The sequence below is a fragment of the Olea europaea genome, chromosome 5 (assembly GCF_002742605.1).
Source record: "Olea europaea var. sylvestris chromosome 5, O_europaea_v1, whole genome shotgun sequence".
Taxonomy (NCBI): Eukaryota; Viridiplantae; Streptophyta; class Magnoliopsida; order Lamiales; family Oleaceae; genus Olea; species Olea europaea.
Genome location: NC_036241.1, coordinates 10804188 through 10827721, shown reverse-complemented (window position 1 = coordinate 10827721; position 23534 = coordinate 10804188). Strand labels below are relative to the sequence as shown.

Here is a 23534-nt window from a genome sequence, read left to right as displayed (position 1 = left end):
CCTTTAGGCTCTTGCTAACTTTGTTGCAGAGCTCAGCATTGAGCCAATAGAAGAACTCCCACATGATGCCTCTTGGGAAGTCTTTGTGGGTTCTTCAACTATAGCCCAGTCAGGAGCTGGAGTGGTCATGATCAGTCCCAATTGACACCTATTTTGTGAAGCCTTGTCATTTGACTTCAAGGCCTTCGACAATGAAGAACACTGGAGTGCTCAATATAGACCATACACATTGATGTTTCCATTTTGTGGCTTTATTGAACACTGAGCAAGTTCACATTATGATTAACCTATTATTTACCTATACAGTAGCTTATTCAGCCAAGTCAAGAAAAGTACTAACACAAGTAGTTTGATATATTTCAGTAACACAATATTTGGGTGTGTTTGATAGGTGTGGAATTCCATGGAAAATGGAATTGGAATTCTAACTTTTCAATTTTTGGGTGTTCGATTGACAAAAATTTCCAAGAAATTCATTTTCCACATATTAGTGTCACATAGGTTTTTTTTCATCTTTTGAAGGAAAATGAATGGTGAGAATTCAATTTCTAGTTTACAGAAGAAATTTTTTTTTATTTTTTGTTTTATTTTTTATTTTTGCAATGGAAACAATTTCTAAGAATTATTCTAAAAAAATATTTTCCTTTAATTGACAATTTTCATGTAAAACAAAGTCAAACAAATACCAAAAGATAGATGATTTTCTTGATTTTTTTTAATTTTTTTGACAATGGAAACAAATTTCATTCCCAATACCAGTAAAATATATCCTTTTAATGAACAATTTTCATATAAAACAAAACCAAACGAACACAAAAAATATTTTTATTTTAACATTTTTCACGTGAAAAATTATATCAATCAAATACAATAATTTACAATTCTCAGGAAAATAATTTCTAGGCATTTCAATTACCTTGAATTCGTTCTATTTTCACTAAAATTCTATCTTTGCGATCAAACGTACCTTTAAAAAACCAAGCATTTCAAGTTTATATGATCATCATTGTTACAGAAAATTTGTCAACAATTAAAAGGATTACATAGAGGACCAAAGTTCAAGAATACCATCACTGACAATGACAAAAGTCGAAAATTTAGCGAGCACCAAAGCAAAATGCTTTATGTCATTGTGCTCCATACAAGCAAATCTCGCCATTTAAATTTTGGTTGTTTCCTGGCAAATAATACTAATTCTTTAAAACACAATTTGTAAAACGCAACCATCCACCTTAATAATTATATCACAAGACTCGGTATTACATTTATTAATGACAGAGAAAAAAGTCAAATGACAAAGTACGCGGGGTGGGGGGGTTGAATAAATTTTATCTTAGCCCCTGTTTGGCCTCCATTATTTTAATTTATAATGGGGAAAATAATATTTTTTTGAAGATTGTATGGTTGAAAATTTTTCGATTTGAGTGTAATATTATTTTATTGAAAATTATGTAGTGAAAAGTAAGAGAAAAAAAAGTTAAATTAAATTAAATTGAAGAGTTTTAAAGAGGTCAAACGGGGACTTAGTGGTGAGGCGTAGTAAGGAATAATATTTAACTTCTTGTTTTTTATTGTTGTTTGATAAATCACTACTCTTCTAAAAGAGGCAATCCTATGTTACTGTTCATTTGTGATTTCTTTCTCACAATTCACTGTTCCATGTGGACAAAAAAAAATCAGTGTTTATTTATGACTTTGTTTTCACACATATCGGGTTCGTGACTGCTCATAATGGGTTTCCGAGAGCGAGTAAAAAATCTCGTGTTCAATCTTCCATTTACATTTTCTTGCTTGTCACTTCTCTCTCCTCTCACAGCCAAAACTCCCTGTTCTTCCATTAGATCTCCGGCTTGTCTTAATGATGACTCCAACAGAGAAATTAAAATCCTCAGACGACCCTTTTGCTCTTCTTGTGTATTGTTCATCGATGATCTTCTCTTTCTATTGTCAGCCATTCGATTTTCTCTTTCTATTTGTTCGAATCTCTTTAGCAAATTTGTATTAAGGAATGCTCAGATCACCAATCATTTTAGTGGCAGTGGTTTCACTCTTAGAGTCCCAATTTGGTTTGGCTACTGTTCACAAACGAGATATCTACTGTTCATGCTAAATGTCTTCTCTAAATTACTTGTTTTCCTCCCGTTTTGTATTCTTGAAAGGGGAAAAAAATAGAAGAAGGCATTTACCTTAATCTCTGCCTCTCTTTCATTTGCCGTCGAAATTTCAAAGTTTCGACAATCAATCTTCGTCCAGTGTTGTCTTCGACGTCTTTTCGATCTACCAGCATCAGGATGAACAAAGGGTAAACCGAGGTTATACTAGACATCGATTTTTTATTTTTTCAATTTTTTTTGGATGGGGGTGTTTATTGTTGAACATTTTCATAATTTAATTGATGCCTTTGTGATTTTTCTTCTTTATTGATTTCATTTCTGGATTTGATTTATGAATCGGTGTCCTTTGAAGGTTTCTTCAATCATACTAATTTCTTTTTCAAGTTAATAATCTAGCACAACTCAATTATTTAAAGCCCATTATGTTCTAGGGTTTCAACTTCATCCACATCCAATCACCTTATTGGAGTTTCCTCAGCACTAAGCAGTGGAAGAAGCAGCACCACCATGATGGAAGCGGCTGTTTAACGATGCAGAAGTAGCAAAATGGTTTGTTTTTTATCTTCTTTTACTCTCTACAGTTTCATTGTCGATCATTTCAATACAAGTTTTTGTTCTTTAATACTGGCAAGTTAAATTTTTTAGTGTAATCTTGTGTGCGAATGAAGTTTGCTGATATTAATGTTTTCATCCTTTGTTTTTATTATAAAATATATTTATCTTAATGGAAAATTACATTTTCATGTGTCTCTTTTTTCCATTTGGTGTTAATTACGGCTTTCAAGATTAGAATAGTGGCTTTGTTAGAAACTATGAAAGAGCAGATGTAACAGGAAAATTTCTTAAGAGAAAGAATCCGATTCTTGTGAAATTTTTTGTTAGGAATTTTAGAAATATGCACTTGAGTGATTTCTATTATCTTATTCCTTGTACGCTTTACATGGGTTGTCAAATGTGGAGAGGCATTATATGTGTATGTCACTACTTAGATTTAATTTTGATATAAAATGACTATTGGAAGATGAACAGAGTAAAGGTCCTTATGCTAGAATTTATTGGATTATTACTTGGGTAAAATTTTTTCGATCATACATGAATAAAATATTTTAATTCCTAACTAGATTATGTGTGTATTCTATGTGTGATGTCGCTTGCATGTGTTTTGGAAGATGCAAAGAGATGATTTTAAGGCCATTGAAATGCAATTTTCTCCTTCGAATTTGTTTCTCTATATCTTGTGTCCAATTTATTTAGTGGTTATGGTAGTGGATAGTTGACTTGGGATGCAGTTGTTTGATTGCTGAGTTCTTTTTTTTTTTTTTTTGTGTACAGATGAGAGGGTTGGAGAAACATTTGAAGAAACTCAAACATTGGATGCTTGACAAGCTCGGTGGAGCAATTGTAAGTGAATAATTGTGCAACTATGTATATATTTCTTATTCTGGTATGGTCATTGCCATTTTAATATGACGACATGTTTTGGTCGTTGGGAAAGTACAAACATATAGACTAATCCTGCTGGCTTCTTGGGACAGTGTTGTGTCTGGGTTCCTTTCCTTAACCTTTATTTTAATAGTGGTTATATAGCTGCATTAAATGATACAAGAGTGGGTTTTTTATGGAAGCATTGTTGTGTTAATTGATGCCTTTCATGTCCATGTGTTGTCTCAATTCCAAAGGCAAATGGGAACTTTCATCTCCTCTGTGACACCGAGGGCACGTTTCGGATCCATTCAGTCAGGGACGAGGAGATAAAGGTTTGTTATAGTGGCTTTATTTTTTCACTTGTAGGTTCTTTTATGAAGTAGTGCTATTTTCCATAAGTTAATTGATAGGTCCCAGTCAGAACAAAGATGAAATTGTAGAAAATAGTTCTTTCTTCAGGTGAAAGAAAACCACAAATTTCTCTTAGGGTGAGAAATAAGCCACAAGTTACTTTGGATAAATATTTCACTCCATTTATTATTCATATTGACTCTTTAAATAAGCTACAACTCAACTACTTTTCCTAAACTATTGCTACACACGATAACTGTTCAGCAGATCGTGGGAGCTGAGGTAAACAACTACAAAGTAAACTAAACAAATGAAGAACAAATCCTAACTCTAATCTACAACGTGTCAACAGAAATTCCCTGGACTGTTCCACGTGCATGCATGCATGATCTTGGAATTGGACTCCACTTCCCACATGCAAACAACAAAACAACCACAAAATCTTCACAACTGAGCCACTGACTTGGTCTTATTCTCAAATTAAGGGCCATGTTCTCTTTCTCACTTATCAATACCTCCCCCTCAAGTGGACACTTGTCCTCAAGGTCCACAATTGGAATTTGCTTTTGAAGGTCTCCCTGGATGCAATGTCGAAATATTCTCTTGCCCCTGTCAAACACTTGGATATGGTCACACTGTGTCGACTCTTGCTCCTCATATGCAATCAATTCTGGGCTGCCTTCAATTAGAAACGCTTGTGGAGTTTTGCCTGCATAAGTCACTTTTTGAGCGCCATCAATCTCATGACACTCAAAATAATGATTTGCACGAAGCAACCATTCTACTGGATCATCTACAGAAAAATGGGGAAAATCCATCTCTCCTGTTCGTGAACCAGTGAAGTCTTCCTCTTCCTTTTGCAATTCAGTGCAGTGGCGAGGAGCATGATCATCCTTGCTACCACGTGCTTGAAATGAACTCCTTGGAAGAAAAGACTCCTTGAAAGACATCCTTATTTCTGAAACCAAAACAAGGGCTTCCTGCAACTTCTCTTGGATCTTTTCATGGATATCTGGACGAATGAATGCCATTGCAAACCTGCTCTGATACCAATTGATAGGTCCCGGTCAGAACAAAGATGAAATGGTAGAAAATAGTTCTTTCTTCAGGTGAAAGAAAACCACAAATTTCTCTTAGGGTGAGAAATAAACCACAAGTTACTTTGGATAAATATTTCACTCCATTTATTATTCATGTTGGCTCTTTAAATAAGCTACAACTCAACTACTTTTCCTAAACTATTGCTACACACGATGACTGTCCAGCAGATCGTGGGAACTAAGATAAACAACTACAAAGTAAACTAAACAAATGAAGAACAAATCCTAACTCTAATCTGCAACGTGTCAATAGAAATTCCATGGGCTATTCCATGTGTATGCATGCATGATCTTGGAATTGGACTCCACTTCCCACATGCAAACAACAAAACAGCCACAGAATCTTCACAACTGAGCCACTAACTTGGTCTTATTCTCGAATTAAGGGCCATGTTCTCTTTCTCACTTATAATTAATTTTAGAATTTTCGAATTTTTCTTTCTTACTGCTATTGGTCATTCAGATGTTCTTACCTTGATTTTTTAAAAGTAAATAATTTCTACACGGATAATTTCATTTTTTTTTCACATAACCATGGAAACAATTATTCCATATTGGAATTCTTGTTATAATAATATCTCGTACTACTTGTTGATGGTAATATTAGCTGCTGATGCAACATATTCTGCCTCCATCTAGTTTAAGCTTTGCAATCCAGTTAGGGAAGAAGGGGTTCTGGACGAGGATTTTAGTCAAATTCAGAAAATATCCCTAGAATCAAAATAAACCGCATACAAGCTCTAGATCAGTTGGTTGTAGATTGCCAGAGGTATTGGACAATTAACCACATTAAAAGAGTTTTTTTTTTATTCTGATGTTGGAAAATAGAGATTAAATTTTCGATTGCCGATATGATTCTCATGCTTGTTAATTCTTATCATGTTAGGCTGTTACGCTATTCATTCTTATCTAGAGCAGATTTTGTTGACATGGCTTTTTCCATGTTCATCCAGTCGGTCATCCTATGAGCTTATAGCACATACTTTACAAAGTTGCTTACTAGACTTATAGTTGAGAAAATGATTAAATTATTTGAAGGAATATCCATTTATACTTTCATATTTAGTTAAAACAACAATGAGATGAGAAGAAAAGCTCTATAAATCACTTACCACAGAAAAAGAAAAAATGTTATGTTTACCAAGGAAGATAATCTCTTGTTCATTGGAGAACTCAATTAGTCACCTATAGATCACTTATTATATAAGCCTATTCTATATATCAAGCTTGTTCTAAAGTGTTATATCTTCGCTATTCTTCCAAGAATCACAGGCTCTGCTTCTTAGCCTTGTCTTATGCAGCTGAAGTGAAAGTAGCACACTTTTGAGATTCTTCTATGACAGGATAAGAAACAGAGAGTTTATATTGTTTCTACTCTGGAGGATACAAATGTGAATTTGAAATGTAATGTACTTTCAAATTTTATAGCTTCACTAAATTTTGGCCCGTAGAGGGTTGTCTTATGACTAGAAGAATCTCTTGTACTAATAATGATATTTTGCCTTTTAAGCTTACTTATTTTGCTTGCTAATGGACATTGTATCCTGGCAATTGATGTTGGGCAGCTCTGTCTTAGAGGCTTCGTTTGGGAAAAAGAAGTTTAAAAATGACTTCAGAATAAGCACTTGGAGAAATGCTTTAGGTTTCTCATTGCTTGCTAGGTCGTATGATAGCATATCGACCATTGATTCTAATATGAGCTTTACTTCAATATGAGTGGGTGGTATGCAACGAAACTGAGAGCAAGTTTGGAAGATCTGTTCGAAGAACCTCAAATGTTCCGGTAAGCTGCATCTAGAGGTACCACAAGCTGCTTTTGGAGGTATAATTGAGGCTTTGAGGCTAAATAAATTGAAAGAACAGAGGCTATAATTTTATCCTCCCAAAATATTAATTGTTGAAAATTTGATGCTGCTCTAAAAGACATGTTGCTAAACTGGATGGAAGATGCGGTGCCTTAGTTGATAGTGTATGGAATAAACCTGTTCCATGTTGTGCTTGCTGACCTCGAAAACTTGGATCCCTTGCCACCTGCTTGTTGAATCACCCTCCCATAAACCTTTTTTCTATCATTGGAGCACCTAGAGAGCTACTTTACTGTGAGAATTTGTTGTCAAGTAAAGTCTAGAATTTGAAGATGAAGAATTTGGCTAGGTTTCTATTTTCACTTGCTTTTCTTGTGATATTCTTCATTAAGCAATTCTTTTATCCTTCTCTCTCAAAAAATTCTTGATTTGATAAACCGTTTTAATAGTAATGTTACATATATTCACTTGAATATGGTTAAGTGGTGAATTTTTTAGTAAGAAATTTCCATCAAAGACATTAATCAAAATGAATTTATTTGAAGTTACACCTGATTGTATAAATTTTAAAATGGCTTACCAAATGAGTTCCTTTTGTGTATGAGTTGACTCGTATAAAGAAGTGGCTATGATGATTTCACCTATTTCTCTGTATCTACACAGAGGATATTGCATAGGCCATGTGATGACCACTAAGTGGAATGAATAAGATTAAGAGGGCTACCTGACATAACCAACAATATGAAATGAAGCGTGTTTGTAGCAGAATTCCATGGTATTGTGACCAATGTTACATGTATAAAGCTATTACAAAGGCTTGACTAAATATGAATAACTTTCAGTGATTTGAGAACTAGCAAAAATTATGTTACAACAACCAAATAACCTGGATATCTAAATGCTTCATGATTCAAATACTTCTTACAATTTTACATGTCGTGTCTGAGATACAATTTCATTTGTTTTACAATTATCCCATTAAGTATCATTGATGAAGAGCTCTGTCAAATATTATGGATAAATTATTTGGAGGTTACGACTTGAAGAATCCTAAAGTGGTTTCTCTTGACTAAAGCTACTTGAGCTTTCTTGTAAAAGGTTGAAAGAAAAGAATTCACATTATTGTACTTTGGGGATTACTCTTAAGCTGTAATTAACTGTTTAAATATCAAGTAATTCCCTTTAGCTTCGCTGTTTTACTTTGTTGATAATATAGTATGACTAAGTTGCCTTCCCTTGAAAGAAAGGATCAGTACAGTACTGTTCATTTGGGTGCCTGTGTGTTCGCACTGGATTTGATTGGAACTGGATTCCCGCTGTTCATTACAAAAAAGCTTTCACTGTTTATTTTTTATGTTAAACGATGTTGTTTTTGGAGCTCATTTATGTTAAGCGATATAAAGAGAAGAAAAGTTCAACGAGGAGCCATTTATTGTCAGTACCATTTATTTACACCCTAATTTCATCTATTTGTTCCCATTATAGAGAACAACTCTAAAGAATTTGCACAAAAGCATCCTGTAAATTACGAATCACAGCTTCATTTCAGTCGTGTATGTTTGTTACATTTTCTTTAGACTTTTTGTTTAGTAGGAGATTTTGTTCCCTCTTTGATTTCAAACTATTCCTCAAGTTTCCAAAAAGAACGAAATTTTTTTTATGGAAATAGCAGACTGGTGATATGAGGTATGTTGACTTCATGGTTGCTTCTTTTAGGATTATCTTTTTCTTGAGTTCATGTTTTCTTCCTTTTGAGAAATAATTTCTTCATTTGTCGATTTCAGATGATTTCAGCTTCAAATCTTCTGTATTTTGAACTCTTTCTTTCTTTTCTTGTTTCTGTGTACACAATTTTATATTTTTAGTAACTTTGAACTGAGTTAATAAGTTCATTGAATATTCGTTACTGTGTTTTATGGTTCCCCATTTTGCTCCGAACATTTTAACCCGATGTTGTAGCATAAAAGCATTGAGCTAGGATGACTTGCCTTCTCATATGTTGGTTGAAGATGATCTTACAAGGCATTCAGAACTAGTCTCGAAGAGAATGAATAAGAAATTAAAAAAAAATGAAAAAAAGTAAGGAAATAAGTATGAGCCCAACATCTTATTATTGTTCTCCTTCGAAAACAAGGGAAAAACATTTCTTTTTTGACAATAAACGGTCATAATGTTTTGGAGATAGGAATAAAGGTTGCTTTGAGTATTTTGATATCGTTTTTGTCCTTCAAAATGTAGATACTCTATAGAGTACCACCGAGCACTACTTTTACCCGCAAATAATATATAAAACTATTTTACTATCCTTGAGAATTATTTCTACTCCCTAATAGTAGCAAAATCAAAATATAAAAAAATTTTGCTCACTAATATTAATGAAATGTCAAGGATTTCTGGTAACACTAAACACGCTAACACTGCCTTAAAAAAACACGCCACTCGTGCATTGCACAAGCATTGAACTAGTTTTATTACATAATACTGAGATGACATGTTATTTGATTGAAGCTCACACAAACAAGATTATCACCCTTACTGGTGACAAGAATGCCCATTATTGCTTGCAACCTCTGCACAATTGATCTATTTCCCACTATGATTGTTCTGGCTTTATCAATTAAATATTTCTCTTTTCGTTTTCCTTCTTGTTATTTTTATTTTTATATACAAAATAAATTCGATTTTGAATATCTCTTTATTACCTAAAATACCCTCTAAAATCATCCAGACTAATTACTGTTTGCAAAATCCTCAAGATAAGGATTAGAAAAGTAATTTTCAAGGAAAACCTCCTGTAGAAGATTTTAAAAGAATCTTCGATCCAAGAAAATCAAGGTCAAGGGTACTTTGGTCAATTTGAAGTCGAACGCAAACCTTTATAATCCTATCAAGGCTTTTTCCTTCTCCTTCACCTCCAAAACTATCGTAAATCTGCGCGTATTTTCTTGAAGCTTCAGTGGAATTTATCCGTTACAATGGAGATTACACAGAGTTCCAAAAACCCTGTGGAACCACCGGTACACGTAATTTCTTTCTTTCTCCTTTTTTCCTTTAATTCGTATATTTCCATGAATTTTTAGCGTATGAAATTGTTCGGTATTGCTAAGATTGGATGATTTTATACATGTTGATTATTCAATTAGAAACATATGGTCATTTGATAGTATTGAAACGCCTAGACTCATTCCCTTGTTGCAGCGTATTCTACGCATTGATATTATTATTTCATAGTATATAGGCAATCATTTATCCTTTTTAAGCCTTTTTGTCCAAATTGGTTAGCAAAATGCCTGATTTATTTATTTGCTTGGCCACATTGGCGTTTTCAATATTTTTAATTTTTTCTCTCCTTTTTATTATTATTATTTTTTCAATAAAAGATGGAAACTTCCTTTTCAAAAATGATATCAAGAGCAGGTTCCTTCACCAGCAGAGTGTTGGTTTGTGGGGAACTTTATTCTTATATCAAACTGTAAGATCATGCCGATAAAAATTTCATTCAACTAGAAGTCATATAAAATAGAACCCAGTTATTGTAAATCTCACATTTCTTAATTATTTTATCTATTTTGTAAACAGTTGAAGTTGGGACTTCCCGCAGAGGTGCAGTTGCTACCCAACCTGGAATTTGCAACTAAGAGCATCTGGCGTTAATCTTTAATGTTGTTCTCACAAGTTTTGTGTATGAAATTTCTTGAGCAGAATCTTTTGGGCTAAGACAATGGGTTGCTACAGAAGTTTTAGTTTATGTAATTTCTTTATGTCTCAGATGCTTCAGCCGTTCATCAGGACTTCAGTAAGGATTCTTCTAGTAAAAGACAAAGGTACAAGAAAAGAAGTAGAACAAAATCTGACGGGGCAGAAAGTCTTTCCAATATTGATGATTCTGAGGTATATGCTTTGTTTTTTCACATGCATTATTTGTTTAAAGTCTGGCAATGGTTCTTGCAACTGTTTTTCTTATAGAGGTAAGTTCACTTTCATGCTTTACATGAGAATACCTTTACTTTTGTTTGAATAATCAAAACTTCTATGCACCCTGGAAATTTCTAATGCTTCTTCTTTTGTCCTTTACCTTGCTGAACTCTGTTAATGAAATCTTTTTGGTCGTTGATAATATCTAACATTTTCACAGCTGATAAGTCAGTAAGAATTACATCTTGTGAAAATGAAAAGGATGCATAGTTCAGAATATGAATGGGAATCAAGCATTTATAACTAGAGCCCTGAGTTGGAGATTCATTTGAGCAAATTTTTATGCTTTTCAGATTGTTGGATATCTTAACAACAAAAAGGAGATGCATTTGAAAAGGATGTTATGGAAAACAATGAATAAAGAACATGTAACGGTAAGGCCTTGTTTACTAGTACTCCTCAAAATCTGCCTTGCATTTTGAGTAATTTGGCAGAATTTCTAGCCTATAATTTGTTTTATTGAGGGTTATTGGCCTATCTTACCAGCCTTACTTCACCTCAATGTTGTCTTACATTTCATCTTGTTTTAGCTCAATTAAAGTGTGGTTTGTGTTCTTTTACCTTTTTCCTCTGTATGGGCATGCTTTTCGTATTTCCATCCTTTTTTTATCTGTGTATTATTTTATTTTCTTTCTTTTCTATAAGTAAGTTAGGGTGGAGAGTTATATTATTCAATCTACTCACTCTCTCTGAATGTATTTTTGTGTCTCGTTTAGATTCAATCTATAGATTCTAGGCTTCTAGCTTTCACATAGGTACTGGCCAATAGAATTATTGAACTATACGTATTTGTCCTGCTGTCATGATGTTTGATCTTTTATGTACTTGAATTATTAGGGGAAATTGTAATATGTGGTAAAATATAATATGAGTTTTGATTGTGCAAAATAGTCTCTGTAAGACAAGATTATGATATTCTCTTCATTAAGTCACAATATGTGACTAATATTTCTTTTAAACCATAGAAATTAAAGCATTCATTTTCTTGGTTGTGAGTTTGGCATATATCCTTCGTATTTATTAATAACATTGAAAGAAAAAGGTATGATCAGATTTATTTGATTGGAGAATTTGTTTTTGAAATATCTAGTTTCATCTCCAAAACTTAGGTATCTTGAAGAATTTAGTTTTGCCTCCAAGCTAATTTTTTAAAGGAATTAATTCTTAACTAATTCCAACTTATGAAGTTTTGTTCAATGAGGCAGTAATTGGAGCACCTTTATCTTAACTAAATTATTTCAAGAGAAAGTGAAACCAGATTTCTTCATAAATGAACTAATGGGCAGCACTGTGAATAAAATTTTCCCATAAACTACTGTGCATAACTCCTTTTTATCTTCTTCCCTCGACCTCACTTTCACCGTGTTCACATTTTCTGCCCCTGCCATGCAACTTAAGTATAGTGATTTCAGGTCTCATAAATACTTGTTATCCGACATTACAAGAAAACCTGTTTTCAGCATTTTAGTAGTCTTTCAAACATTTATTAGCTGATGTAGGGCCCTTATATTTTATCGATATTGATGTGAACATTGAACAGCTTATGATATTGCTACTTGTCTTTAGGTTTCAACATTCCTTTACCTACGTTTCCCTCACTGTAAGATTTGAAATTTTCAATTGGAGTTAAATTTGACTGCTGTGTAAATTGGTGATAAATTTCAGGTTAAGAAACAAAAACCAGCAACTGAAACAAAGAAAACTACCTCTGCAAGAAAAGCTGTTAAAACCATCGAGAAATTGGAACAGGTAAGAAATTAGGTTTTTTGTTTGTTCGCTATTTGTTTGCTACAATACGATGAAAAACTCGAGATATTGTTGATGGTAATAGGGAAATTATGGTCTTTTGTCATTTGTTAAATTCTTCTTGTATGACAATTTCAATCCCTACAAGCTGGTGTATGTTTGCATTGTATTTTACATGTGATGACATGAATCCTATTTTTGCAGAAGAGAAGTTCGAGAATCAATTCTGATTCTTTGAGACTCCTAAATGATGATATGGTACGTATTTTATGCTCTTGTTTTGGCTTCATTTTTATTGGGTCGGAAAGTGTAAAACCAACATGTAACTAGATTAAGGATTCTTTGCATTTCTTGTTTCCGATAACTTTGTTATTTATCATTTCAGGAACAATGTTCTGGTGTGGCACACAACATCGATTTGAAACTTGATTCTTGCAGAAATGATTATTCACAGAACTAAAGCATTACCACATCCAAAATGCAAAGATCTGAAGAGGGCAATTATGATGAAGATGAAGATCAACAGCAGATCATTTGTGGCGAAGATGATTTTATATACAGTCATCATAATGATGCGATGCCTTACGGGTATGAAGATGAATATAATGAAAATTTTGATTTCGAGGATTAGTTTGGAGATAGTTGGGAATCATGGTTTTTGAACAATGTCAAGTAGTTAAATAATTTTTGAGGCAGTGCTTACTATATTTTTATTGAAAAATACCCCTCAACTCCACTTGAATTAAAATTTTGTTCTGTAGTGTTTCTCCATAAAATTGATCCAATATTCAGTCAGTATTCTTATTGTAAATAAAGGACTTCGTGCTTATGTCCTGTCGACATGCTATTGCTTGCATACTCGTTAAGGGTCATGAGCATGCTATAAATCTCATCAACAACTAGGTGCTATCGTTTGAAATTGGATAACTTGTCAGCCAGTATCAAAGCAATGACTATAAATGAAGAAGTTTCGAACTTAAAAATTGTAAGGTACTAAAGATTTGGGAAGTACACCTTGTATCCTTACAAGTCCATGCACACTTTCTGAATCAAGATTAGTATACCAATGACCTTTCTAGTTTCTATAAGAGGCCACATTAATTTTAATAAAGTTCACTACAATTAGGTAAATTTTGTATGCTTATATGTAATTTCATTGAGTGATAATTATTATAAATTAATACCTCTTGCTAATCCATGAATTTATGTAATCACCGAGAAAGCGTAAACTATACAAAAAAAATATCCTTTTTGCTGATCGCACATTAGGCAAACTGTGAGGTATAAGAGCAACAACAAATTACGCAAACTTTTCAATTGAAAATCAAGAAACAACAAAGATTTTATGCTAAATCAATTAAAAATTTCCACAAAAAATAGGGTCGATCGTCATCGAAAAAGACAATCCAATGAAACAGTTGCCAACTTGTGTTGACATTAGACAACATTAAAAAATTTAAAACCTAATCATGTCTGTTTATATACGTAACGTGTAACTCAAAAATCAGACGACGTCAAAAATTTTGTTAAAACCCTACAGGTGTGGAAGCGGAATCATCGAACAAGAAGCTGAAGCAATTTGTTTATTCATCTCCCCTGCTTGGAGCAAAGCGTTCAATTCCTCTTCATACGCTTCAAGTTCCTGCAAATCCACAATTTCCAAGTTTTGGTTCTCCCACCCAAATTCCCTCGTTGCCTCATCATTTTCACTTCTTTCTTCAACCAAAAGATTGTGGGAAGTCGGGTTTGACTCAGTAGAAAAGGAATCATCAAGAAATTGGTACCGGTTCATCACCCCTGCTTGAAGCAAAACGTTCAATTTCTCTTCAAATGCTTCAAGTTCCTGCAGATCCATAGTTTCCAAGTTTTCGTTCTGCCACCAAAATTCCCTCGTTGCCTCATCATTTTCAATTCTTTCTTCAACCAAAAGATTGTGGGCAGTCGGGTTTGACTCAGTAGAAAAGGAATCATCAAAAAATTGGTACCGGTTCATCTCCCCTGCTTGAAGCAAAACTTTCAATTTCTCTTCAAATGCTTCAAGTTCCTGCAACTCCATAGTTTCCATGTTTTCGTTCAGCCACCAAAATCCCCTCGTTGCCTCATTATTTTCACTTCTTTCTTCAACCAAAAGATTGTGGGGAGTCGGGTTTGACTCAGTAGAAAATGAATAATCAAGAAATTGGTACCGGTTTAGAATGGATTCCACCGAGGGTTCGCCAAAAGTGAAAAATTTGTTCCCCGGAGATTGGATGAGGATTGCAATATTTGCGCCACACAATAGGCTCGTTTCCGCTGCCTTTTTGAAAAGACCGCTTCGCCTCTTTGAGAAGGTAACCTGAAGACTGTTTTTACTGTCAATTTTCCGAATTTCAATCTTCCGCCGACCCATTGTTTTCTTCTCCAGATTGTTGTTAGACTTCGTCATGGCTGAAAAAGGGAGAGAAAATTTTGATCGATGCGGAAAGAGTTCAGTAGAGAGTGTTTTTGGAGGGAAAGAGAGGTGCAAAGATTGGTTTTTTAACGGTAAAATTTTTTTTTATGTAAGAATGAGTCGGTGCTAATTTTTGAATTGCTAACGGTAATATTCTGAGGTCAAGGGTTCCACTTAAAACTACTCTGCGCATATCCACTTTGAAACTTCAGCGGTATTTCTCTATCGATGAAGATTACTCAAAGTTCCAAAAACCCTTTGAAGCATCTGTGCGCGTAATTTCTTTCTTTCCTTTTACTCCCTTGCAACTCGTATATTTTCATGAATTTTCAGCTCATGAAATTGTTAAATATTTCTAAGATTGGATGAATGTATACGCGTTGATTATTCTACGCAGTGATATTACTATTTCAGTGTATAGGCAGTCATTTACTGTTTTTGTCCAAATTGATTAGCAAAAATTCCCGAGTTATTTATTTGCTTGAAGATCAGTCTCATTGGTTTTTTCAATTTTTCTCCTGTGTTTTTATTATTATTTTTTTCAATAAAAGAGGGTTTTTGGAAACTTTTTTTTTTTTTTTTTTTTTCCAAATATGATATCAAGAGCTGATTCCTTCACCAGCAGGGTGTTGGTTTATGGGAACTTTATTCTTTTATCAAAGTGTAAGATCATGCTGATAAAGTCCTTGTAAGGTTTCATTCAACTAGAAGCCATATAAAATAGATCATAGTTATTGTAAATCTCACATTTCTTATTTATATTATCTGTTTTGTAGACGGTGGAAGTTGAGACTTCCCGTCGAGTGGAGTTGCTACGTGACCTGCAATGTTGCAACTGAGAGCACTGGCTGTAATCTTTAATGTTGTTCTCATGAGTTTTGTGTATGAAATTTCTTATGCAGAATCTTTTGTGCTAAGACAATGGATAGCTGCAGAAGTTTTAGTTACTAAGAAAAGAACTAACTCTGGTAAAAAACAAAGGTACAAGAAAAGAAGTAGAAATAAATCTGATGGCTCAGAAAGTCTTTCCGATATTGATGATTCTGAGGCATATGCATTGTTGTTTCACATGCATTATCATTTAAACTCTGGCAATGGTTCTCACAAGTGTTTTTTATGATGGTAAATTACTTTCATGCTTTCCATTAGAATACCTTTACTTTTGTTTGAATAATCAAAACTTCTATGCACCCTGTAAGTTTCTAATGCTTCTTCTTTAGTCCTGTACTCTGCTGAAATCTTTTAACGAAATTTTTTCGTTCGTTGATAATATCTAACATTTTCACCAGCTGATAAGTCATTTAGAATTTCATATCCTGAAAAAGAAAAGGATCCATATTTCAGAATATGATAGGGAATCAAGCATTTATCACTAGACACATGAGTTGGGGAAGCATTTAAGCAATTTTTTATGCTCTTCAGATTGTTGGATATCTTATTTGAAAAGGATGTTATGGGAAGCCATGATTAAAGAACATGTAAAGGTAAAGCCTTGTTTACTAATACTCTTCAAGATTTGCTTGCATTTGGGGTAATTTGGCAGAATTTCTAGTCTACAATTGGTTTGATTGATGTTATTGGACTATCTTACCAGCCTTGCATCACCTCAATGTTTTCTTACATTTCATCTAATCTTAGCTCAATTAAGGTGTGGTTTGTGTTCTTTTACCTTGTTCCTCTGTATGGGCATATTTTTCCTGTTTCCTTCCCCTTTTTGTCTGTTTATTATTTTACTTTCTTTCTATTCTACAAGTAGGCTAGGATGAAGTGTTATGTTAATTCGGATGCTCACTTTCTCTTTATGTATTTTTGTGACTTTAACATACAATCTATAGATTCTAGGCTTCTAGCTCTCACATAGGTGCTAGCCGATAGAATTATTGAACTATACGTATTTGTCCTGCCATCATGATAATTGATCTTTTATGTCCTTGAATTATTATGGGAGAATGTAAAATGTGAATAAATATAATATTAGTTCCGATTGTGCAAAATAGTCTCTATAAGATGATATTATGATATTGTCTTCTTTAAGTCACAATATGGGATCAATATTTCTTTTAAACCATAGAAATTAATGGGGAGATTTTTATAAATGGCCTACTATTATTCATTTTTGGTAAAATGTCTATAATACCCTTAATGAAAGGATTTGTCATATTTGCACAGGATATCCTTAATTTATTGGGATTCTTCCTTTACTTAGGTCAATTTGAGGTATTTCCCAAATTAATGCATCCCATTTATTGGTTGAGTTTGGCATATGGACGTATTTATTTATAACATTTAAAGAAGAAATTTGATCAGATTGATTTGATTGGAGAATTTGTTTTTGAAATGTCTAGTTTCACCTCCAAAGCTTACGTATCTTGAAGAATTTTGTGTTGTCTCCAAAACTAATTTTTTAAAAGAATTAATTTTTAGCAAATTCCAACTTATGAAATTATGTTCAATGAGGCAGTAAACGCAGCACCATTGTCTTAACTAAATTATTTGAAGAGAAAGTGAAACGAGATTTCTTCAGACAGCAAACTATCTGGCAGTACTATGTGAGTAAAATTCTCCCTGAAACTAATGTGCATGACTCCATATTATTTTCTTCCCTCCATCTCGCATTATCTGTGTTTATGTTTTTGGTCAATGCCATGCAACTTAAGTATAGCGATGGCAAGTCTCATAATTATTTGTTATACAAAATGTAATGAGAAACCCTGTTTTAAGCATTTTAGTAGTCTTTAAACATTTCTTAGCTGATGTTGAAATATCGATAGGGCCCTTACATTTTATCGATACTGATGTTAACATTGACAGCTTATGATATTGCGACTTGCCGGTTTCAACTTTCCTTTTCATACTTTTTCCTCCCTGTAAGATTTGAACTTTTCAATTTGGGATTAAATTTGACTGCTGTCTAAATTGGTGATAAATTTCAGGTTAAGAAAAACAAAAAGCAGAAACTGAAACAAAGAAAACTACCTCTGCTCGGAAAGCTGTTAAAACCACCGAGAAATTGGAACAGCGGGTAATAAATTAGGCTTCAATGGGAATTCTTTTTTCTCTTTCTGTTTGCCACAGTACAATGTAAAGCTCAAGACATGGCTAAGAGTAATAGGGAAATTATTGTCTTTCGTTATTTGTTAAATTCTTGTTGTATGATGATTTCAATCCCTACGAGCGAACTGGAGTATATTTGTTTTGTATTTTACATGTGATGTCGACATGAATCAATTATGATGCTTTGAGACTTCTAAATGATGATATGGTAAGTGTTTTCTACTCTTGTTTAGGCTTCATTTTCATTGGGTCAGAAAGTGTAATACAAACATGTAACTCGAAAAAGGATTCTTTGCATTTATTATTGGGAAAATTGCAACATCGGTACTAAATCTTTCGTTTATTAGCAGACTTTGTCCAAACCTTCATTTTGTATCAGCGAAGGTCCTAAACATTTCATAAATATGCAGCTGAAGTCCAGATGGATGAAATCTATCCATTTCACCGTTAATTGATCAAGGAATTGACTTTGAATCCAATTTTGACCATATTAATAAGGGCAAAATAGTAACTTGCATATTATCCCATTAATTAAATAAATTAAATAGATAACCATAAATAAAAAAAAAAATGAAAGAAAGAAAATGTGGGCATCATCTTCTTCCTCCCCTCTCCCCCCCCTCCCCAATCTAAATTGCAACAGACCATCGTCATGGTGCCGGCCACCACCATCCCCCACTCCAACCTTCTTTCTCCAACTCAACACCACACCCTACTCTCGCTTCCGCTTCCACCTCCACCTCCATCCCACTCAAAAGCCCGATTCTTGTCCAATTTCCCCTTTTATTTATTCTGATTTTTTCCTGTTAAATCCAATTTTTTTCCCTTTTAGTGAAATGAAGATATGGATCCGAGGTTCCTCTCAGCACAAATGGGATTATTCTCAACCTTGATAGTTAAAATGACCAAGCTGAAGTTTCTTGCAGGTAACATGATCACTCGATCCAAACTCTTCTCATCAATTTCTCCAAATTGAAATCTGGTGTTTCTTTTTTGGGTGTTCTATTTTTAGACAGAAGGAAATAAAAATGTATTCACCTAAAAAGACCAAAAAGTTGAAAACAAGAGATCAATCAAGAAAATTGCAGGAAGTTTATTTTGAAGATGGACGTACCATCATCTTGATTTTCAAAACTTTTGCAATTTGGATTGTGGGGGTGGGGGGTGGGGGGGGGGGGGTTGAGAAGAAGATGATGCCCACATTTTCTTTCTTTCATTTTTTTTATGGTTTATCTATTTAACTTATTTAATTAATGGGATAATATACAAGTTACTATTTTGCCCTTACTAATATGGTCAAAATTGGAGTCAAAGTCAGTTCTTTGGTCAACTAACGGTGAAATGGATGGATTCCATCCATCTGGACTTCGGCTGCATATTTATGAAAGGTTTGAGACCTTCGATGGCACAAAATGAAGATTTGGGCAAAGTCTGCTAATAAATGAAAGCTTTAGTACCGCTGCTACAATTTTCCCTTTATTATTTCCCATAACTTTGTTAATTATCATTTCAGGAACAAGGTTCTGGTATGGCACACATCGATTTGAAACTCGATTCTTGAAGAAATGACCATTCACAGAACGAAAACATTACCACACCTAAAATGCAAAGATTTGAATAGGGCAATTATGATGAAGAATCTTCATAATGAAGATCACTTGTGGCGACGATGATGTTACATTCGGTCATCAAAATGATGCGATGTCTTACGGGTTTGAAGATGAATATGACGAAAATTTTGATTTCGAGGATGATAGGTGGAAATCGTTGTTTTTGAACAATGTCAAGTAGTTAATTAATTTTTGAGGCAGTATTTACTACAATTGGGTAAATTCCGTTTGTTTATTTGACTATTTTAGCAGTCATTTTTTATTTCTTCACTTATAGGTGGGACCGACTTCTCTTTCTAACTATCAAAAAATCAATTGTCATAATCCCTACCAAACAGATCCTAAATTATTATGGAATATAAATGGGAAATGTGAGACGGTAGACGAATTTTTTTTTGTGAAAAATTAAGACGGGCATTGCTATGAAAAGGTGTATAAAACAAAATTACTTATAGAAATGAATATCGTTTTGAAAAATCTATGTAATTTTAATTAATTTTTAAATAGTTAAAGCCTATAATTTAGTAAGTCCTACAATTGAAGACCCATAGTATTTAATTTTTGTTAAAGACTGCAATCATTTTGTTATTCATTTGTTTAAAAGATCATGGGCCATACGAGTTATCCATAATAATTATGATCCTTACATTTAGCCAATTTAGCTCTTGAGTTTTGAAAACGAGTGTGGTGCTATCATTTAAATGTCCCAAAAGATTGTGCCACATTGGATCACCCATATTTGGGTTGAATTGGGAGTACAATTTCCGTTACTCAAATTCAATTGAAGGACGAATAACCCTAGTTCATAATTTGGGGGTTTGAGGTTTGTGAAGATGGCTATTGTCTGTTAAGTTCAGAATTTGTTTTCTTCATTTTTTTTATTAACAAAATAGATCTTAAGCTTATCATTTGGGATTTTGGCGACGTGACGACTAACATCTAACTCATGTCACATGTGAAATTTTGTAGGTCACATCATCAAATTCATTAACGTTTCAATAAGCAAGTGACAAAGCGACATATGTAATAGATTTCCATAAATTCAGTAGCAGCTCGAAAATATATTTCAGGGTCAAGTGGGAAACAGTTAGAATACTTTAAAATCACTTATGTTATTTTACATGTTTTAAGCCAAAAGCAAAACACAATGCTCGAAATCTTTCATAGAATTAAAAGATTAATTTTAGTTTGTAAAGCTTCAACAAAATTCTAATGCCATGTATTAAACATCTGGTTATATCTAATCTTACCTGAATACGAATACACTGCCATGATCGTCTCATCCTAATGTCTTGCATGAACCTCACTATCGAGAATTAGAGGAACATTGCATACTTTAACCCAGAAAGAATAGTGGTTGAAATTATGTGTTTACCAAATGCTCAAGTCTAGTCCCGTACTTGGTTTGGATAAAAATTAGATTTTTAGTAGAATTGGTTTTACTTTTTTTTAAATTGGTAAATGTGTAGTTGAAAAGTTGATAAAATTATAGATTTCATGAAATGTGTGATTAAGCCCTTGTTTGAGCCCCTTTTTTGGGAAGAGTGAATTTTTGAATAGTCTATTGATGGGAATGTGTAGTTAAAAAATAAAGAAAAATTTTGAATTTACGTATAATATTATTTTATTAAAGAATGTATTGTTGAAATAATATCAAAACACTGTTGAAAAATGTATTTTTCCAAAATAATGGAAGTCAAACAAGGGCTAAATTTGAAGTTCGGTGAAATGGAGGCCAAATTTGGCTAACTAATACAATGATATATTCGTTAAACTTCCATGGCCCTTGTGAAAACACTAAGGTATTGAATCTTTCCTTATGCTCCACAATAATATGATGTTATGTGCGCCAAATCAAATGAAGCACACTTGATTGAACCTCCTTGTTTATAGTACGGCCACCTATACTTTTCCAACCAATCATGGATCAAACCGCAAGATTGTTTGTTGAAAGTGAAATTTTCATTTTTATTTGGGTGATCTGTGATATTTCGAGAATTCATGTTGCTTTATTTGTTCAAGTGAGGTTTAGGAAGAATTAATATAAATTATTATAAATAGTCAAACTTTATTTTTAATTACACCTTTTAGTAGACTTCCCAAGGACTACCAACTTTTATCCATTATTCATTTCTATCTATATTTAATTAGCTGATGGTTACCAATAATACACGTCGGATAACTTGGGAGCCCACATTGATCGAATGATCCTTTTCATCAAAGTCAAATATGACAACACGAAAGGTCAACCCAAGATTCCTCTCGTAGAGGTCGGCACATAAGAGATGTCATTTGAAAACATAATTATGACATGATTGAAAAGGTGTTCCCCTTGGGTAGCAACGCCACCGCAAAAATCGATCAAAGAAAATTCATAATTATATAATGTATGGGGCAACACCCAAGGTATCTTGATGACCACATTGCAATCGAAATCTTCAACCAATCAAATCTTTCTAAACAGGATGATGTCGCACGTACTCGATCAGACATTGTAGCTTGTTATGATTATAGCGGCAAGTCGACAAGCTCCAATTTAAAGGGCTATATAAAGGGGCAAAGGTCCAAAAAAGAAGGACTGAACTATTAAAAATCTCTCTATACCACTTGTATTCAAGTTCTTGAAAATTATGCCCTTATATTATACTAATATTCCAAAAATAATAACATGATGATTTTTTAAAAAATCCTCTAAATTGATCTAAAAGTACCACATCATTTTTTGTCATCGACATCAACCATTTATAAATTCTTCCCATAGAAGGTTGAAGTTTAAAAATGTAACTTGCCAATTGTTTGATGATTTTTGGCAATACATGATAGTTACTTGTTCACTTCACCCGTATAATTGAAATATTCATTTTGAAACCCTTCTGGACCGACAGTACCTATCAAATATCAATTATTATGATAATGCAATATGACTTTATGGTTTCAAGTTCATACCAATATTCCTAATTTATTGTGTGAAATGTTCGCATAATTACATAAATGGATTGCGGCCGACCATGTGAATTAGTCTTGGAAATGGGGCATAGTTATTATTGGGACAACTTGATTGCAATCGACCATGTTCATATTGTGTATGTTACTATTGTACTATGACTCGATGGTCCTGTCTCGACAGAACCAATACCAACTTATTTGTAATCATTTTCTTAGAATGTTTTCTGAAAGACGTGGTTAAAATTTCATGTTTCGTGAAGAGTTTGAAAAAACTAAATCTGTGATTTCATCGAATTTACTTCCTCAAACATGCAATCGACACTACAGGAAAATTGGATTTTCAATACAACAAGAAACCCTCACAATGAGTTCCAAATCCAAGGCAAACAATTTTTTCGAGGCCTTCCTACGGATTTGGTATCATCATAATAAACTAAGCATCGTAAAACTACATCAACAATGGTCGATGCTATTGTCATGAATGATTCAGGGCATATCACGGTAATCGGTATGTTGACCTCTTGGTTGCTTCTTTTAGGATTATCTTTTTCTTGAGTTCATGTTTTCTTCCTTTTGAGAAACAATTTCTTCATTTGTTGATTTCTGATGATTTCAGCTTCAAATCTTGTGTATTTTGAACTCTTTCTTTTTTTCTTTTCTTGTTTCTGTGTACATAATTTTATATTTTTAGTAACTTTGATCTGAGTTAATAAGTTCATTGAATATTCGTTACTGTGTTTTATGGTTTCCCATTTTGCTCCGAACATTTTAACCCGATGTTGTAGCATAAAAGCATTGAGCTAGGATGACTTGCCTTCTCATATGTTGGTTGAAGATGATCTTACATGGCATTCAGAACCAGACTCGAAGAGAACAAATAATAAATAAAAATAAATAAAAAGAAGTAAGGAAATAAATATGAGCCCAACATCTTATTATCGTTCTCCTTCGAAAACAAGGGAAAAACATCCGTTTCT

General features: G+C 33.5%; 2 protein-coding genes and 1 long non-coding RNA gene across 8 annotated transcripts; 2 read left to right on the top strand and 1 right to left on the bottom strand.

Annotated features, from left to right (window-relative positions):
• The first annotated feature begins 1714 nt into the window (after positions 1–1714).
• Positions 1715–13349, top strand: LOC111394615. Of its 6 annotated transcripts, none has more exons than XM_023020525.1 (11): positions 1719–2312; positions 2546–2663; positions 3447–3515; positions 3794–3871; positions 6556–9812; positions 10371–10398; positions 10565–10686; positions 11064–11144; positions 12436–12519; positions 12721–12774; positions 12902–13349. In XM_023020525.1, exons 5-11 carry the CDS (start codon positions 9771–9773, stop codon positions 12974–12976), a joined length of 486 nt encoding a protein of 161 aa, XP_022876293.1. In that variant the 5' UTR covers positions 1719–2312; positions 2546–2663; positions 3447–3515; positions 3794–3871; positions 6556–9770; the 3' UTR covers positions 12977–13349. The 6 variants fall into 6 exon arrangements, with proteins under 6 accessions (XP_022876291.1, XP_022876290.1, XP_022876289.1 ...); XM_023020524.1 differs by having other exon boundaries at positions 3794–3949; positions 4951–9812; XM_023020522.1 differs by lacking the exon at positions 6556–9812 and having other exon boundaries at positions 1718–2302.
• Positions 13350–13999: 650 nt separating this feature from the next.
• LOC111394613 (agamous-like MADS-box protein AGL18) lies at positions 14000–14914 on the bottom strand. Its single transcript, XM_023020519.1, has one exon. The coding sequence runs from the start codon at positions 14903–14905 to the stop codon at positions 14051–14053; it is 855 nt and encodes a 284-aa protein (XP_022876287.1). The 5' UTR covers positions 14906–14914; the 3' UTR covers positions 14000–14050.
• A 2261-nt stretch (positions 14915–17175) lies between these two features.
• On the top strand, positions 17176–19833 carry LOC111394618. The gene is made up of 2 exons (XR_002702651.1): positions 17176–18209; positions 19515–19833. It is a non-coding gene; the product is annotated as an uncharacterized LOC111394618 (long non-coding RNA).
• Positions 19834–23534: the final 3701 nt, after the last annotated feature.